Source organism: Dysidea avara, chromosome 9, assembly GCF_963678975.1.
Source record: "Dysidea avara chromosome 9, odDysAvar1.4, whole genome shotgun sequence".
Taxonomy (NCBI): Eukaryota; Metazoa; Porifera; class Demospongiae; order Dictyoceratida; family Dysideidae; genus Dysidea; species Dysidea avara.
The window spans coordinates 32,881,879-32,902,063 of record NC_089280.1 but is presented as its reverse complement, the minus strand read 5'-3'; the positions used below and the strand labels follow the sequence as shown (position 1 = coordinate 32,902,063).

Sequence of the window (20,185 nt, the reverse complement as noted above, 5' to 3'; positions counted from 1 at the left end):
CCCCATTCTGGAATATGCTTATACAGTCTGGTCTCCATGCCATGAACTGAACATCCACAAATTAGAGATGGTACAGAGAAGCGCAGCAAGGTTTGTGATGAGTGATTATAATAGAACAGCTAGTGTTACAGAGATGTTGAACAGTTTACAATGGCAAACATTGGAGGAACAAAGAAATAACTTACGAATTGCATTATTGTACAAAATTATTCACGATCAGTATGGTTGAAATCAATCGACAAAAACTGCTAATTCCAAGTAGTACCATGACTAGAGGACACCAGTAAAGATTTTTACAGCTACAACAGATGCATATAAAAACTCCTTTCCATTTACAATCAAATTATGGAATCAACTTGATGATAACATTGTCCAAGCTTCATCACTTGACTTACTTAATAACTGTCATATAGCTATAAGTAACTACACTATATAATTTATGTACAATTATACTCATTGATTGAGTTTTGTACGTTAAACAATAGTAAGAACAGTCAACGTATGTAACACTAACAATAGTTATTAACTCTTGCTATTAAGTATAGCAAGAGTTAATGGTTTTATTAACTCTACTGAGTACGTATGAATTTGTCAACTTATGGGCACACTTAGCTATGTAGCCTACTTTTTCCATGTACCTGTTCCTTTGTAGCTATGTCATTCTTATAATATTATGACAATTAAATTAATACTTTATAGGCTGAACTCATGACTGTCACTGATCCCTACATGCAGCTCTTCTTATCATTGTAGACCACTTATTTAGCTATGGGCCTATGGCATGCATGGCTGCAGCTGGCAGTAATAACATCATAGTGGCAATCTCCTGTACTGTCTTGAGTGACACTGGCCAAGTATGCTGGATTATTGTCTAGTTTCACATCACTTGATTTAACAACAAACAATTGCAACTATAAGTATATGCTGGCTCTGGTGTAGCACTAGCTTGTTTACTGTCACTGATAGGAATTGATATTATCAATGTCTGCATTCATATTATGATTACACCTACTTGTGGTTCACTTTAACACTTAGCTTTTGTAGCATAACCACCCGAACTGCAAGAACAATATTGCAGATTGAGACCAGCAGTTATAGCACTGTGTAATGATGATATGAAATTACATTTCCTGACAGGATACACTGGTTAGAATTTCTTGCACACCACTGTCTGCAGAAACTTAAACACCTGTAGATTTCCTTCTTCAGGAAATGTCTAGCCAATTTCCTACAAATTTTGGCATTGCAGAAGTGTGCCTTTTTGAGCAGTGATGCACACTATCTGAAAGATCAAATAATTTTTACTATTATATACCAGATCATTTGTTGCCCATAGATCTTTCGTAGAAGATTAATCAATAATTGAGGATAAAGCCACAGATATAATAAAACATTAGTACTCAAATCTCACAACAAATATTATAATTTTGAAATTGCAAGACTAGAATCTTTTGACCAATCAGTTTGATTTTTCAGTCTAAAACTTGTACACAAGTTTGTAGAAAGAACTTTTTTCATGGCCACTAGCCTAGAGCTAGCAGACTTTCAGTACTACGTACCCTCAATATATAGGTCTTTGTAATCCTCTTTGTCATATGCATGCTAGTAGCTACAGCCTCCCCTTAAATGTATACTGTGTCCATCTCATTAAATTAAAATAGTTCGAACTTATATGCAAAACATTTTCGTGTATGAAATTTTTGTACAAGTACTTGCATACAAAAATTATTTTACAACGAAAAAAAGGAAGCAAATTACAGTATAGTGATATATTATAGTGATTTACATTTGTGGCATTTAAATATGGAAAAAATAAGAAACAGTTAGTAGCTAGCACCAGTGGTACAGTGTTTAGGAATGCTGCTCTACAGGCTGAAGGTCTGTGGTTCAAGTGCCCATTGTGACAATTATTTTTTCTGTTTTTTGTACCTTTTGGTGTAATATGTTTTCGAAGTTATAATGGTAAAATACTGTACCTAACAGCTTTTGTAAAGAAGGCTAAAGACAGTCATCAAGTTCTGCAGTTTGCAGCATAACAGTTCAGTAGAGGCATGCTGCAATTAAGTAACAATTAGTAGAATATTGTATAAAACACTGCTCTTGTCATGAAATGAGTTCATATTAAACGCTAAATGAATACTAACAAGTGTATAAATACAAATATACAAATGCTACTACAGCGGGTGGGGGGGGGGCTCAGAGTACAAAAAATATTGATAAGTATTTACATGGTAGCTCCTTCAGAGAAGTTGTCATAGTTGGCAAAATGTTGCAGCATGGCAATCAGAGCATTGTGAATGAATTTGTACTGGTCCTGTTAACAACGAAAAAAATTCCTAATAGAACATTCACATTGCATTACTACTTTTCTTACAGCATTGGTCACAAGTTGTGGTTTCTGTGTACACATCGTTATAATAGTCTGGAACACATCCACCATCTGTTCAGCCTTGAACCTGTTAATACTCACCACCAGAGCACAGAATGTTCCAGAACGTCCAACACCATCACTACAGGAATGCAGTAAATCTACAATAACTGTATATTTGAGGACAGTAACAACACCTTTAATATTCATCTAAATAATTTCTTTCTATATTAAAAAAATTGTCTACTTACCTGTAATGGACAGTGATAGGTCCATTGCCAGTTCTACACTGGACATGTTCCATTATTTCAATCATATCAATCATGGGGACAGGACTGCTAGGACAAGACTGTTGTGGCCATCTTACATACTGTAACTGAGTAATGGTCCTGGAGGCTTTCTAAAATATCAAGACAATAATGCTCACTGTAGTAACAGGTATGCACAATATTATGTTCTTACAGTTTCTACATGAGTTATCTTCATAATCCTCTTGATGACACTCTCACTCAATGGCTCCTCAGAAATAGTTTCAATAACAAAAGTGCCAAACTCAACATTCTGACCCATCTCTGGCCAATACTTGAATGAAGCCTCCTGTGATAGTAAACTATATAATTACTCTATTATAATGGTCAAAATGTGCTTGCCTCTCCATTCTCCACCAACTCCCCCAGCATTATAATTGAACATGACTTGTTCTCCCATATCATCCTCCAGAAATCAGTACTAGTTGATTCCGTGGGTCCACAGGACCAACTGTGAACTCCTTGTTATGACAATATCTCTTAAGTGACACAAAACTCTCTATTAGAACATACATATCATGATCAGCTTACATCAATGTAGCAAGCATTGATGTAATCTGGTTTATTACCAACTGGTGCTAGCTGAACTCTAGAATTATCAGCTACACAAAGTGATGCCTGAAGTTTTGTTATCACATACTAATATTCTTACGTGGTAAGATTTTTTTGTTACGATTCTTGGCCTTGTTCTTGGAAGAACTAGCTGTTGCATATGTAAACTCTGATTCTTTAGGACTAGCTTTTGTCAGTTTCTAATGTAATAGAACAGCATTACACTAATAATATCTGATTAGGATTTTACATGCCTCAAATTGTAACTCAAATCCAGTCTTTTTGGCAGATGGAGCCACAGCAGATAACTCATTGACTTTATCCTGTACACTCTTAGTTGGAGCAGCAATTGAAGTGTCACCACATGCAATGTACTCCAACAAGGCAGTGTGGATCAGTGTGTACTGGGCTTGAAAAAGTAAACCAGTGAAACTCATTAAGGGGTCTTGCTACTAATTCCTATGGCTTCCCAGTCAAAATCTTGATTTTCATTAATCTGTGCTTGCTTTCCATCCCCTTTTGTATCAGACGTGTTTGTGGTACTTCAAAATCACCATCTTCAGTTAGAAGTACTGACTTTGAGACTCAGTTTAGTATTGTAGGCCTAAAGAACAGGAATTCTTTGATCTAGTCTCACAGTTTTACTTCTATGCTTCTTAAACTTCGTCATCTGCTACCTAAGACAAAAGCATGGAAGTAATTGTTTGAAGTACTTGATCAAATCAACTACTGAACTCTCAAATTTTCTATGAAAAACAGTAATCTCCTCTTTTGAAGCCATAGTGGTCATATCTAAAAATCAATTCCCATACTTTTAAAGATAATACTACTAAAAGAATTTTTGAGGAGTTTCACAATTTGCTATAAGAGGAGAATCAATTTTAGTTTTAAAATTACAGTATTTTGAAACCACGTCATAATATGCATATACTTCAGATAATTTCACTCAGATTTGCACTAAACAGAAGTTCAATGTCTCAACTAAAACATGTTTTATTCATCAGGTGGAGAACAGTGTCTGTGTTGATTTACAGCTTCATATACAACACATAATTGTATTTATGGAAGCCATAGGATATAGTTGCTTGCCCCCTTAAGCTAGACTACATGACATCACAATGGTCCATATAAAATATTTAGCACTAAAGCCAATTCAATATATCAACATCTCATGTTGGGACTCCTGTATGTGTTCTGTGTTACAACTACACTACAAGGAACACTGATTATTCTTATATTCATTTATTTCATTACAAACACTTGTTACATAATAAAAACATCAACATTCTTATAAGAGCCACTGTGGTGTGTAGGAAGACCTACATGAGCTGCTAAGTAGCCATTAGTATTATTCATAGCAATTACATAATAATAATCATTTTAACGATATAAGGCTATGCATTTAATGATATAAGGCTATGCATTTAATGGTTACATCTTACTGATGATTGGACCATAAAATTCCTCCAGTATCTCAGCCTGAGAACACAATTGTAAACATCTACAATATTCTCATGTCTGATGTGTTGTATCTCACTGCCGATGGCTATGAATGTACCAGTACGACCAACACCAGCACTGGAGTATGACAGTAACAACTGTTGATCTGTAATACTGTTTGATCTTACCTGCAGTGTACCAACATGGGCTTGCCAGTCTTTCGTTTGTGATGTTTATCAATTCTCTTTTGAAACTCCAACAGAGCAGTGCTGTACTTTGGTACTCCATGATCAGGCCAAGCAGTGAAATGGAATTGAGTGACTGAGCGAACTTCATGTTTCTGATTGGTGACCTACACAACACATTATAGAGTATACTGATAAGTTAACTGTATCATTGTCACCTTCTCAATAGTGAAATATCTTATACAATATTTTGCTATTTCCTCTTGTTTCAATACTGTTACTTTATAGTCACCATAAGTAGCTGGTTCAGTATTGTTGGGCCAGTATTGGTGACATTTCACCTGTGGGTACACATACAGTAATAAGATGGGAATATTATATATGTCAATATTTTTGTTATCTTGGCCATTTCACCAAAGAAGGTTAGCTAGCCTATACACAAGTGCTGACACTTAAAGCAGCCATGCAAAATGCTACAAGTTGTTTACCATAAATGGAGACAGCATGGTTCAGTGATGTAGAAATAAAAAAACCCTTCATTGGAACTGATATTCATTTTTATGTATGACAGATGTTCAGGTAATGTGTTAACTTTAGCATCTTCCACTAGTCTGGTAACCATGACAATGGTGGCAACATTTTTCCCCATATCATCCTCCAGAAAGTGTCCACTGTACCAACAGCTGGTTCTTGTGCAGCAATGTAAGCCTTAGGCTCCTTGTAACCCTAACAAGTGTTATAGATTGTGTTTGTCTATTACACTGTGTAGTGATGATGAGCTTACATCAATGAATGAAGTATTAACATAGTCACTTCCTGGCTTGTGTCCTTGTAGACTCAGCACCACACGTGAGTGGTCATCTTAGGGGGTACCCAAACATGTTAATTACAGTACAGTACATGTGTACAATTGACTTACATGGTACAATGTTCTTGTATCTGTTTTTGGATGCATTGACATGAAGTTTAGCAGTGTGTTGACTGAAAGGTATGTTGACTACCATTGACTCATAATCTGCTTCAAATTGCTCATTTTTCTTTGATCTCATCATTGCCACATGCTCCGGAAAGTCATCAACTTTGATTGATTTCTGTTTGGACATTTCCACACTATATAACATAATAACATGACATTATTGTAATACACAATGCTAACCAGATGGCAGCTGAGGGTTGATCACTTTAAGACAAGGTTTTTCAGTCATAGTACAGTCAGTACCAGTTGCAGTCACAGTGTATTCTCCACCATCACTAAGGTTAGTATTAGTGATGTACAGGGAACCATCTGGGAGTACTGGATAGTTGCTTGGCTTGTTATTCTTCCAAGTGATCTCTGACTAAGGTAGCTTCACAAACAGAGTAGTTGGTTGTCCAGCTGATGTGACCACTTCCATTAGTAAATTATCACTTGGCACCATATAAATACCATTTATTGAACATAACCTGGAATTTAAAATATTTACCTTGAGCAGATAAAGCTACAGGATTCACTACAAGCAAAGGTTTGGCTTTTTCTTCTTTCATTTCTTTCTCCTTCATTTGAATACCACAGTCACTGGGAACCACTTGAGATAAGTCATTCTGGTTATGTTTTAAGTGATTTATCTTGTAATAGCTAAGGAAAAATAGCACAATTATTATAATATTAAATAGCAGCCTATATGTGTATACTTACAAAAGGAATAATATAATTGCAATTATTATGGCAATAATTATCAGTAGTGCCACTATCACACCGACTACAACTCCTACTGCACTACCACCATCATCAGATGATGAGGTGTGGACTGTTACGCGATTTAGTCATGTGCACATATTAAATGACAAACTATAGTAAGTACTTATCATAGTAGTAGTAAATATTTCATTCTGTGAGTGACAGGTAAATTTGACATAGGTATGTAATGTAAATACCTCTTGTGTACTGTTAGCAGAGAACACACGATAAAAGAAATAATAGTTTACCTGAACTTCTCTATTCATAACACATGACTATCAGGATCAGTTATAGTACTATCACCAGCTCCCAGGGTATACAGCTGCCACATAATATAAAGGAAAAGAATTATTGGACTTTTCAAGTATATCTTTAGTCAATATCTCCTCAACATTGTCAATCACACTATCACTGACGACCACGATAATGTAGAGATGGCTATAGAAAATCATAGAACAATAATTACATAAATGCATGTTACACTAACCTGAATGGACCATTTTCTACACTGATGACTGGAAAATCAATGGTAAGTGTATTATCACTTGTAGTTCCATCACTGGTTGATGCATTGCTATTTATTATCAACTTGGACCTGTTTATATCCACTTCATCTAATGATGGCTCTGAACAAACTCATTGTAAATTAACACCCTATTAGACATACAAGTACTATACAAGAATAGAAAATATGCATCTGTTCATGTTCTACATAGTGTGTGATGATCTCTCCATATTACAACTGCAGACATGTAACAATTTCTTGAGGTGCCTTGTTGCCTCCCATTCGCTCTTTCACTTGTTGCAATTATATGTAATCCTCTTCTTGTTTTTTGTTGTTGCTGACTGTCGACTTGTTCAGTAAATTATGGCTGAAATTACTGAATGACTAAATTCAGCCACCTAGATATTCTACGATGGTTAAGTACATAACCAGCTACACTTTAACCACTAATTTCAATATTTTCACATGTAAATCTGCTTATCATACACTATGTATATTAGGGATAATCCAACAACTGAATGTGTTACAATATAATACTCTCAATAGCACCTTGACATATGTGACCGTCTCAGCGAAAACCCGACTTGTTCACACAATAAAAAAAAATTATTCGCTCAGCAATATCTGCAATATCCAAGGAATGGACCACCAAAGTTTCAGCCTTCTCAGGGGCGGATCCAGAGTCTGGAAAGAGGGGGGGCACCTTGCTGAAAAAAAGTTGAAGAAAAAAAAAAAAAAAAAGGTCACAACAATAATAGCTAGTTATCCTTTACTAAATATATTATATCACGTATGTTATGTAAAATAAAATCCTATTTATAGCTTCCTAAGTAAGCTACACTTCCCCATGAACACTGTGACTGCTTTATTAGAGTGATTGGTGATTGACTGCTCTATTAGAGTATCTCGATATTATATACATTTTTTTAAGGGAGGGGGGGCACGTACGTACCCCCCGTGCCCCCCCCCTGGATCCGCCACTGCTTCTCTGGTGTGTAGTTTTGGAATTATAGCACTGGACACTAGGAATCAATTTGTACAGCGACTACACAAAACTACAGGTGCTTACATTCGCAGCCATAACTTCCGTTTAGATTAGTCTACAATGTTACAATTTGGCTTAAAACATTCACCATGAATCAGCACATCAGCCGATGTATAGTATTAGCCCTGTAGATACTTGCTCATACAATATGAAGGCGGTTTGGTAGAAGAAATGATGATCTTGTTTATGTTTATTGTATTGTAAATAAACGCACGTTGCACGCATACCATTGGAACTAGAGAAACGAAACAAAGCTTTTCAAACTCTTTATCAACAGGTGAATAAGATAGTATATAGTTTTAATTGATTTGAGTTTTCTTTCTTCAAGTACTGGCCCGATAAAAACTTGCATAGTTTTTTTTAACATGAGTAATTTTACAAATTATTTATTATTTCGATTTTCTCAATACACATACTTGTGAGAACAAGTCGGGCTTTTGCTGAGGCGGTCACATATTATTTTGAAATACATCAAGCGAATAGCCAATAGAATCAGTATCACACTTGTTTGTCAAGGTCCCTTGACAAAAATCTGTAATATTAATTTGATTGGCTAAAATAGTACAGTGTGTTACTATTAGAAGTGAATGTCGACTTCATAACAGATGCTACCATAGCGATAGCAACTATATGGTTGCTTAGCAACGGTTGCTAAATAACCATTGCTAAGGTAAACGTCATTTTAATACCATAGCAATGGTTGCTAGGCAACAGTTGCTAAGTGTGATTGGTCTTTTGCAGTGAATATTTTTGAATTTCTGTTGCCTAGTAACAGTTACTATGGTTGTTGGATTAATTTGCAATAGGACGGATGGCTGTGGTATTCAGAATTAATAGTTCTCGCATTGTAAACAGGAAGGAAATAATGTTCGGCTTCGCCTCACACTATTTTACTCCTTCCTGTTTACAATGCTCACACTATTAATCCCGAATACCACAGCTATCTGTCCTATTACATAATATACTAATAAAGGTTTGCATTTTCTGGCCAAAAAATACCAACCTAAAACCAGCTTCACAATACCTTCATAACACATTGGCAGTATTAGTTAGTTATAACCAAGCCCAAAAGTTCCTTCAGTATCACCTGAAATGCTTCCAATAAGTTGCTAAAAATTAAAAAAATATAAGTGGAATTTTCCACAGACTGATTGACTGCCTACTTGCCTGAATGATGCCTTCAGACAAGCATACCTTATAACAGCTATTTGACTGTATCAGTCTGACAGGTGCCTTTGGACATACCACAGTACATACAATGCATGCTTCATGGATTTACCTGTGTCCTCCTTTGTGTCCCATTTATTTTCACTGACAACACAACATGTCCATTTGCAGTAGCACCACGTGATGGCTTCCCTATGTTTGTAACAAGAATCATCTGAGATTTTTATTGTGACTGGATTGATTTCAGAGGTCCTTCTTGTAGTGTTCTGCATTTGTAATGCTGTGTAATGGGCTAGACATAGCTGAAAATGAAGCACAATGGCTACTTTGCTATTTCAGTACACACGCTCAGACAAAACATGCGTAGGTTCACCAGACGATATACTAGTGGACATTAATCCCCACTTCAGCCATGGGACTTGATATCTACTACAATATTAAACATTAATATCAATACTGATATAAGCACATCTATCTCTATTGAAACATTGAAAATTTGTATAGCTACTCTAAACATGTTTATGTTAAAGTATCAGCCCTTAAATTTTCACCATGTCTACTATCAGTTTAATTTATTGAATTTCCTGGAAATGTGTTGCTTATTTCTTACACAGCTTAATTAGATTTGGAAATAGGCACCAGCTTTGCACAGAAATCACAAATAGTTAGCTAAGCTGTTACACTAATCATTTCCACTGTCTTCCTTCTGGGTTCACCAGTGGTTCCCCAGTCATAATAATGTTTCAAAAATGTTCAATTAGGAATCATTAAAATCACCTACACCTGCAGATATATTTTCAGTCTATGGCCATGGCTAAATTAGGGGTCCACTAGTATACCATATGACAACAAATATTGGCGAAATTAATATTTGGAGATTTGCTATAAAATTGCAGTTGGCAAATTTTAATTTGGCGAAATGCTCTCACTGAAAAATTGGCGAATGGCGTAAGTATGATGCTGTACTGACTCGCTTTAAAGAATATTTCCATAGACGCCTACTATACTCGAATATCCGTGCTCCAATTTCATTTATGACCACACCCACTTTCAGGATTATTTGCTGTCTGTAGGCATACTCGTTGGCTGCGCACGAATTCATGTCTGCTGCTGTCTGCAAGCTTACTTGGAGCCACGCCCACTAATTGAGCATGAGTTATAGTCTAGTCAGTAAGCCACACCCATTTCGGCATGCATGGAGCCACACTATTATACCAGTTTCAGCAGTATCCACAAAGGTTTGTTGAAAACCCACTTCAACAACTGCTTAACCCAACATTTGAAAGTAATATCGAGACGAAATTTAAATTTGGCGGTTTAGCGACGAATCGCCAATTCACCAAATTTAGTTCACCGCCAAATTTAATTGATATATGGTGTCTGCAGGTGCAGGTGACCTCTCTTGTCTCCCAACCTTTTTTTCTATGATCCCTAATTATTATTTTTTTCTAAAGATACATCAATTTCAGTTGTTTTACGACGAGCAAAACGATTATTTTTGTGACATGAATTCACTTTGAGTATTTAAATGCATTTTAGGAGCTAATAAAATTTGTAAACATGTATGAGCTTTGTCAATTATCCAGTCACAAATAGAGCTAAAATGCAAACTCTGAAATTAACAAACTTTGCAAAACTCAATTAGTACATAAGAGAAACAGAAACTAAAATGCAGTCAATGCTCATCTTTAATTATACAAAACATCTCCCCATTACAATGACTTATTTCCAAGCAATTAGACTAATCATAGCTATACTGTTCTTACCATCTACAGTCAATGTAGCTCTATTAGACTCTACACTAATTCCCTCCTTGTTAGCCATACAATAATACACTCCTTCATCAGGTTGAGTAGCTCTAGTAATAGTGAGTGTGTTACTGTTCTGTCCTCTTGATCTGGAGGGAACACTACCACCATCACGATGCCATGAGTATGTCACATCATCAACAGATGCTGAACAAGTTAATGTGACATCGTGTAATGCTATAACAGTAGTACTTGATGGGTGAGTGGTGATTTCTATGAGCACAAAATAGTGCAATGCTCAGTACAAAATAACAACTCACTCAAAACAGTAACAGTAGCAACATTTGATCTTGTCCTACCAGCTTCATTGGACACTGCACACCTGTACCGCTGTAACATTTTTAAGTTCCTCACAACAAACATCCTGTTTTTACTATTACTAATATTTCTCCATTGTCCTCCATTAATATTCCTAGTCTGCCATTGATATGTAATTGATCCTCTACCAGTTCCCTCACAATTCAGAGTAACACTCATACTAACAGTTGTCAACTGACTGGTGGGATGAGTTGTGATAGTGGGAGGACCTGTGGACACTTGTGTCATCATGTCTTACCTGTTAGGACAATACTCACCATACACATTCACAGTAGCACTATTAGACACAACTGATCCAGCCTCATTGCTCACATTACACCTGTACATGTACTCTCCAATAGTCAGTGTTGTATCAGTAGTGTATGATATTGTGTTATCATTACTAACAGTAGTCCAACTACTACTGGAACTTCTTCTCTCCCAGGAATATACTAGTGTTCCTAGACCACTAGCTCTACACATGAGAATGATGCTTCTTCCCATTGCTACATCACCACCTGTTGGGTGATCTGTGATCTCTGGAGGACCTGCCAAATATAATTTATAATTATATTTTTTAGCATAACAATTGCCAAATATGTATTAGTGCATTACATAACTAACACATTACCAAAATGTGACCATCTCAGCAAAATACCCACATAGTTTGCACAAGCATACTTTTAGAAAAAAGAAAAATTAACGAAATTATGTAGCTACAAAGAAAATATACACAAGTTTAGAAAGAGAAATATGCATCAAATTAATATGGAGAGTTCTACTATCTTGAATGGTGCACATGTCATGTGCATTTATTTATAATGTGGTAGACATAAACAAGATTGTCATCAGTTCTTCATTTTTAAAATGCCTTCACACTTGTATACACAAAGGATCACACAGAGAACACTGTTGTGACTAATGCAAATGGAAGTTATAGCTGCAATTTAAGTGCCTACGATTTGCTTTCAGCTGTATAAATCGATTTCCTTGCTCTTCTTCATGTCTAGCACTATAATTCAAGAACTACTCACCATAGTAGGCTGAAATTTTGGTAGCCCATTCTTGGATAGAGTATATGCATAATGCTAAGACAAGAAAAGGAAATTTGAAACCGTGTGAACAAAGAGGGTTTTTGCTGCAACTGTCACAAATATTATTACATAACAAAGTAGTAATGCATTTTACAGTAGCAAAAATAAATAATGATATCAATCAAATGCCTTTTCATTGTAACATTGTAATTGAGAAATATAACCAAGTATCTCTTCTGAACTCTGGTATATAAAACGGTACAGTCGTACAGTTTAAGTAGGAATCCAGGTGAAATTTTCGCGCGCCGCCCAAAATTCCGCATTTAAAAATCACCCTAGAGATGTCTTACGAGACGAAAATCACCTTTACGGAATAGTACTAGTCCATATAATACATAAAACAGCATTAAATACAACAAAACGCTTACAGGTGGCCGGATATAAATTTTAAAAAAATCGCCAAAACTCTGCCTCACTGCCTCACTCACTGACCACAGTCGCAAGCCTAGAGCCCAAACGGAGCAGCGCACAGCCACCATTTTACACCACAATGACAAACTCACCAGTGGGATGTGCCTTTTGGGATTCCAACGAGTGTGTACCCTCTGCGCCTTGTCTTTTCTTTTACCTTCAATCAGGCTGCTTGTCTTCTTCTTCATCCGACGAAACCATATCGAGGCATTAATTTTCCGTATCAACACTTTTTTAAAACAGCATAATAGACGCCACAAGATTATTTAAGGCACTTAGACTACGCTACTGTACGGAGGTACTGGTACTAGATAGCTTCACGATAGGTCACAAGATCACGCCCATTCTTCATTCTACGCATTATCGAACTATCGATTGAAACCACGATGACACACCCCTTTTGCACTAGCTGTATTTCAGTGACCACAAACCTTCAATTTGGAAGGCTGACTCTATAATCGATCGAAACCATGTCCCTTTTTGGCAAGCGCACATCTTGCAGGCTGCCTTGAGATACTCTAACACAGCAGTCACCCTAGTAGAACAGTCACTTGTTTATAGCTAGCTGTATGCCTTAACAAAACACTTAACAAACTAGTATATTAAAATTTTAAATTTAAAAATAAAGTAGGAATCCAAGCGATAAAAAGTAGTGAAACAAGAGAAGAACAATGGTAGCTATTACAGCATAGCTTGGTAGGAAATTCCTACTTTGGCATTGAACACAAAATAATGGCTATATCATGCCAAAGTAGGGATTTCCCACCGAGCTATGCTGTAATAGCTACCATTGTTCTTCTCTTGTTTCACTACTTTTTATCACTTGGATTCCTACTTTATTTTTAAATTTTTTAATATACTAGTTCTAATAAGTATCATCATTAATCTAATCTATTGATCAATAACAGCTTGGCATTCTATGACACAGCTCTACTCAATAGACCGAAAACAAGTCAAGCTTTAATAGTCAAAGCTGTTACTCTTGCCATATGTCACATGATCAATTTGTTTGAAATTGTAATTCATAATCACACAAATTATACATGATAAACTCTACAGTTCTAATCACTAACTAGTCCTATCAAACACTACACAATAAATTAGATAGACAATCTGTCACTGATAATTGAAGTGACTTCAGTTATTTAAGGTATATGGTAAAATGTACAACACAAGTGTATGAATCCTCAGACAACTGCATATCTCCAAATAACTTCTCTGTTTCCCATCCTGCACCCAGGCATATTTGAATGCAAGCAGGCAGGAATGCAAGCGGGCAGTCCATTTCCATTATAAGATTGACAACTTTGGATTGTTAGGTGCTAGTGATTGTGGTAAGACTACGATATTGAGTTTAAGGTAGCTGTTTCATAGCTAGAATGTGCAAACACTATTGAGAGTGGAATAAAAATGCCTAGGTGTTTTGCATGCAGTAAGGTTTGATCTAGTACAATTCACTTTAGCAATTGCGTGACTAGTGCAAATTGAATCTGCACTGTCACTTGTATCACATTTATCCTTTGAATTCAGAATTGTGAACATGAAATAATACGTAAATGCTGATACGGAGAGCATCAGGTTTCTTTTACTGTACAGTGGGACATTCTTATACATGAAATGAAACCTTTTAATGCACTACAAAAACATGTAAACAGTTTATACAACACTAAAGAGTACTTTTGATATGAAGAAATGAACAGCAGGACGTTTTCTTTGTTGTAATTATTGTGTGTGAGACATTAATAAGAGTTGTTATCATGTGCATGTAAGTCATGGCGGCTTCACAATCAAATTTATATCCTGGCCTTGGAATATACTTGCCAGCTAGATGATCGATCTTTAGATGTTCTGAGGTTGGATATTAGCTACCATTGATGATAGTTCTAACATTTGGCGCCCAATATGGGGTCCGAGTGGATCCTGATTTGACACATGTCACCTTCATTTGTAACCCAACACAGGCATCCTGGTACCGTGGCACGATAATCCTCTATTTTCCTATCGCAAACGGTACCAGAGAAGGTGACATCCTTTGTTGTGTTACTTATATTACGCACTACTACTGCCTAGGTTTACACACGCCATGAGCTAAGAGGAAGGAAATTAGAGAGGCTCAGAGGAGAGCATCGAGGAGTTGTAATGAAACTCTGTCAAGAAGTGGAAGGTATACTGGCTGATGAAATATTCTCCGCCGACCCGATAACGATATCTCATTTAACTGTAATTAACAAGCAACTTGACACTAAGGAAAAGGTCCTCAGCAATTTGGATGGAGAAATTGTAGCCATATGTCCACTGGCAGAAATAGAAGCTGAGTTGACAGAATCAGAGTCACTGGAAAAATTATTAGAGACAAGCCATAAGATTATTGCTGCTGTGAGTAAAAATGTAAATGATAGAGAAACTCCATCATCACCTAGTACTGTTGTCCGTGATAGTTCTGCCAACAACAAGCCATGCTTGCCAAAGTTCACACTACCTGAATTCAGAGGTGACATCACTCAGTGGAGCATCTTTTGGGATTCCTACAAATCAGCAGTGCACAATAGTCCGGATCTTCCTACAATTAATTAATTAATTGAACTCATTACTAGAAGGAGCTGCTGCCAGAACCATTCAGGGACTTACTCTAAATGAAGCTAATTATAACGCTGCAATACAATTGTTGGAAGAGCAATATGGGAACCCACAACACATTATTTCTGCACACACGGAGGAAATGATTCCAGCCTGTACTGGAGACAAACTTCAGCCTTGAGGTATGCATTTGATCTCCACTTTGATTGTTGAAGTTGAATCTATCATCAATTCTCGTCCCCTGACACACATCTCTGATGATCAAGATGGAACTGCTGGCTGTTTGACACCATTTCACTTGCTGAATGGTCAAAGAATTGCTACTATGCCGAATATTGCTCATTTTGAAGTAGTAGGTACTTACCAATCTTTAACTTTGAAGCTGAAGCATCATGCACAGACACTTGCTGGACCAATTTGTGAAGCGATGGAGACGTGATTATCTGCTGAACCTCCTAGAGAGTCATTCTCTCAAGGCGAAGGATGGTGGACATGATTTAGTGCAGGTGGGTGATGTGGTTGTGTTGAAGGACAATACTAGCAAACATATTTTTTGGAGGCTAGCAATTGTAAATGAGCTGTCAAAGGGTAATGATAACAAGGTTAGGGCTGCGGTAGTGAAGTTGATGGACCCACGTGGAGGTCATAAGTTACTTAGAAGAAGCATAAGGCATCTTTATCCAATTGAAGTCCACCATTATCAAGAATCGCCACTGCAGAATCAAGATAGCATTTCAAGCAACCTTTTGCCTGAAGGTCAAGACATCCGGTTGATACTGTAAGTGTTTCTCCACTGGAAGAGCTAGATAATGGTCCAAAAATTAATGCAACTGGAAGACCACGTCATCAAGCAGCCATTATTGGTGAACAGATCTGCAGAAACTATTGTTACAAATAAGATTTTTGATTTTCTCTTATAATAGGCCATTTTTCTTTATTGATGTAGTTGTTTAGTTGGTCTCCTACAGGTCACTACTGCAGAGTGCTGTAATTATCGTGTGCAAGATTTTGAGTTGTTATCATGTGCATGTAAGTCATGGCAGCTTTGCAATTGAGTTTGTATCCTGGCCTTGGAATATAATCGTCAGCTAGATGATCAATCCGTAGATGTTCTGAGGTTGAATAAAAGCTACTGTTGAAAATAGTTCTGATGGTCTTTGCTAGAACTTGATAGTGTTTTAATGATAAAAGTGTCCATTATAAGTTCACGTCATCTATTGTATATTACTGGATTCTGAAGTGCATGAGGATTCTAATGGTGCTTACTTTAAGGCCATAATTCAAAGTATAGCAAAGATATGCCATGTTTAATGCAGCAGTGTATAGCCATGGTCATTTGGTGAAGAAGACTGTTGTATAAGTAGTGTGATAAAAAGCTTAGTGCCATTTAATTGTGGAGTTCATGCTGAGTAATGTATAGCAGAGGCTGTGGGATTTTTCTATTGCTAATACTAGTGAAGTTATTAACTTTAGCTTGTAAAGAGGTATGAGACAAAGCCTTTAATACAAGTACCTGAAAAAAATTGGAATTTTCAACTAGAGTAGGGACCATAGCACATCAATAAAAAGTAATAAATAAAAAAAAGTACTACAAACTAAAATTTACAGTGCAGCCATGTAAAATATTATGCACATTTTGATCAAGACACACTATAGTGTGTCGTGCGGCCCAAGAAGCCGGCACACCACACCGTGGATATATTGACAAGAGGAAAGAAAACATCATTTTCGCACCTTTGTATCTCGGTGATTCCTTTTTAGATTGGAACCAAATTTGCTACAGAGTTGCCTGCCAGCCAGGGAAGTCTACATTCCAAATTTAAAGGAAATCACTCCAGCCATTGCCGAGATACGAGCTGCCAACGTTTTGATTTTTCTTCTTCGTTTTTTTCCCCTTATTTGTCTTTTGGCACACTTGCAAAAATTGCTATAAAACACTAACACGTACTCCGATCGCCTTGACATTTGGCACACAGAAAGGGAGTCCAAAGGTGAATCATAGTATCAAATTTGGTGCAAATCCGATGAATGGTTCATTATTTACGACCGCTTATTCGCGTAAAACAAGATCGATTTGTTGTCATGCCAACAGGGTAAACTGCTTCATGGAATGAGTTGAAAATTGCTATGTAGATGGAATAACCATCGTAAGAGTGTCTTTAGGTGGTTTGAAAGGAATCGAGATAAAGACAATGGAGATATGACACAAAACTCAACCCATGTCACAATTACGCGATTGATTTTTAAGAATAAAAAAGTATTAGTTTTTACACCTACTAGGCAAACCACTTAGAGCAATGAGCTGAAAATCGGTGTATAGCTGGAATAATCTTCATAGAAAGTCCTTGCAGTAGTACAGAAGAATCAGATTACAAACCACTGAGTTATGATTCGAAAGCCAACTCCATGTAGCAAATGCGAGATTGAGATACTCTAATAGAACAGTCACCCTAATAGAGCATTCAGCTAATTTATTTACTACATTATAGAATTCTATTACATTGCAAGTTATTCTGTAGGGAGTTCAGCTACAAAAAAAAAAATCACCCTGTAGAGAGATCAGCTAGAAACATATCACCCTGTAGAGAGTTCAGCTACAAACAAATCAGCTTGCAGAGAGTGAAGCTACAAACAAATTACCCTGTAGAGAAATCAGCTACAAACAAGTCACCTTGTAGAGAGTTCACTTACAAACACATCTACCTGTAGAGATATCAGTTACAAAAAAATTGCCCCCCTGTAGAAGTCACCCTGTAGAGAGTTCAGCTACAAATAAATCATCCTGTAGAAAGTCCAGGTATAAACAATCACCCTGTAGATAGTTTTGATACAAACAAATCACCCTGTAGAGAGTTCAGTAAGATAAAAGTCACCCTGCAGAGAGATCAGGTAACTCTATAGAGAGGTCAGCTAGAAGAAGTCACCTTGTAGAGAGTTCAGCTACCATGTAGAGAGTTCAGCTGCAAACAAATTACCCTGAAAAGAGTTCAGCTCTACAAACAGACCGTCCTGTAGAGAGATCAGCTAGAAGAAGTCACCTTGTAGAGAGTTCAGCTACAAAGAAACCACCATGTAGAGAGTTCAGCTGCAAATAAATCATCCTGTAAAAAATTCAACTACAAACAAATTGCCCTGTAGAAAGATCAGCTAGAAGAAGTTACTTTGTAGAGAGTTCAGCTACAAAGAAACCATTCTGTAAAGAGCTCAGCTGCAAACAAATCACCTGTACAGAATTCAGCTACAAATAATTAAATCACCCATGTAGAGAGATCAGCTAGAAGAAGTTACCTTGTAGATAGTTCAACTACAAACAAATTACCTTGTAGAGAGATCAACTAGAAGAAGTCACCTTGTAGAGTGTTCAGTTACAAAGAAACCACCATGTACCGAGAGTTCTGTAATAAATATATGTACTATATATGTTAATTTGTACATTTACTGATAAAATCAGAAATATTTAAAGTATTTAACATCTGCTCATCTTTTCTTGTTCCTTTGGTAAAGAAAAAAAGACAAGTTAAAAAAAGCCCCAAAGCCTGCCTATTGGGGTATACAAATACAAAAAGAAGTGAAATCTAAACCAAAACAGTCAAGCTGTAAAAAAATTGTGTAGCCCTCAAAAAGGCTATGGTGAAAAAAGATATGAAATTCAAGGTGGTGGCCAAGAAATGGCTGTGATGGTACATTAATGGTAAAAATTTTAATAACGACAATTCAGGTGAATTTTGTGCCAACGGCCGCACTCCTTTTACAGCTTTAAAATTTTTACCATTAACGTACCATCACAGCCAATTCTTGGCTGCCACCTTGGATTTCACATCTTCTTTTCACCATAGCCTTTTTGAGGGCTGCACTCTTTTTTACTGCTTGGCTGTTTTGGATTAGATTATTATTATACAGAAGCTTTGTACATTCATTCAGTTTAATTTAATTTTATACAATACAAACTGTACATATATTACTGATTAATTCTCAGTAAAGTTCTCGGTAAATTACATGCATCAAAATGTGGTGATCAATAGTTAAAACTGGTCTCAGATTCAATCTCAGACTGCTCCATTTTACAATATTTCCAGCAGACCATGCCCTAAAAGTCTTGTGCTTTGCACTGCAGGGCGTGCTTCACAATAAAAGGCACTATGTCTTATAGCCATGCAATGTTGCAAATGGCCAATCAAATTTACTTATGATTGGCCATTAAGTTGAGCAATAATTTCCTTATGGTGTATTCTGTCAGCTTCCATTATTACATCTGGAGTGGTAGTGACTTGATTAATATTATTTTTTCTGTATCAGAAAGATACTGATATCCTGGGTCATCAGAACTCTATTTAGAAATCTCTTGATCTGATATATCAATGCAACATCTCTTGGCATGCAGCATGATCATTCTCAGTGGTATAGCATCCACTTGCCCAGATACACTTGTGAAGTTGTTGCTGTATTAGTGGCTCTTTGTCTTGGTCTTCAAACTTTAACAGTTGATTTGGTGAAAGCTGATGCAGAAATATCATTCCATGCACTAACCACCATAAAAAAAAACATTTTTCAGGTTGATGGCATTGGCACATTCAACCATTATAATAAACATTTACTATGTCTTCTTTTTAGAGCCTCAAGTACACCTTGGTCCATTGGCTGGATCAGTGTTGTTGTACTGGGTGGTAGAAATAATAGCTTTTATACAGTAACCATCACTCATCAGATTTCC

The 20,185-nt window shown here is 36.6% G+C and overlaps 3 protein-coding genes and 1 pseudogene across 3 annotated transcripts in view; 1 reads left to right on the top strand and 3 right to left on the bottom strand.

Moving 5' to 3' along the window:
* The window catches only part of LOC136267080 (uncharacterized), a 341,703-nt gene that overhangs the window by 237,608 nt on the left and 83,910 nt on the right, over nucleotides 1–20,185 (top strand). The gene's annotated exons all lie outside the window — the stretch shown is intronic.
* Nucleotides 1,653–6,640, bottom strand: LOC136267084 (receptor-type tyrosine-protein phosphatase S-like; annotated as a pseudogene).
* LOC136267083 (carcinoembryonic antigen-related cell adhesion molecule 5-like) lies at nucleotides 7,016–11,840 on the bottom strand. Its single transcript, XM_066062149.1, has 4 exons — nucleotides 11,356–11,840; nucleotides 11,054–11,308; nucleotides 9,400–9,479; nucleotides 7,016–7,482 (listed from the first exon to the last, which is right to left on the bottom strand). The coding sequence occupies exons 1-4, from the start codon at nucleotides 11,642–11,644 to the stop codon at nucleotides 7,474–7,476; spliced, it is 633 nt and encodes a 210-aa protein (XP_065918221.1). The 5' UTR covers nucleotides 11,645–11,840; the 3' UTR covers nucleotides 7,016–7,473.
* LOC136266488 (protein sax-3-like) overlaps nucleotides 11,648–20,185 on the bottom strand; it is a 58,519-nt gene continuing 49,981 nt past the window's right edge. Inside the window, exon 7 of the mRNA XM_066061502.1 lies at nucleotides 11,648–11,940. Coding sequence (XP_065917574.1) covers nucleotides 11,648–11,940 — 293 coding nt within the window. The remainder of the gene's footprint in view (nucleotides 11,941–20,185) is intronic.

What these genes read in the sequence shown, in the direction of transcription:
- LOC136267083 (XM_066062149.1), bottom strand. Translation starts at nt 11,644, where the DNA reads ATGATGACACAAGTGTCCACAGGTCCTCCCACTATCACAACTCATCCC. An exon ending in TGCTACTGTTACTGTTTTGA is followed by an intron (nt 11,309 to 11,355) that starts GTGAGTTGTTAT and finishes TTGTGCTCATAG; the next exon opens with AAATCACCACTCACCCATCA. An exon ending in AGCTACATTGACTGTAGATG is followed by an intron (nt 9,480 to 11,053) that starts GTAAGAACAGTA and finishes TTACAAACATAG; the next exon opens with GGAAGCCATCACGTGGTGCT.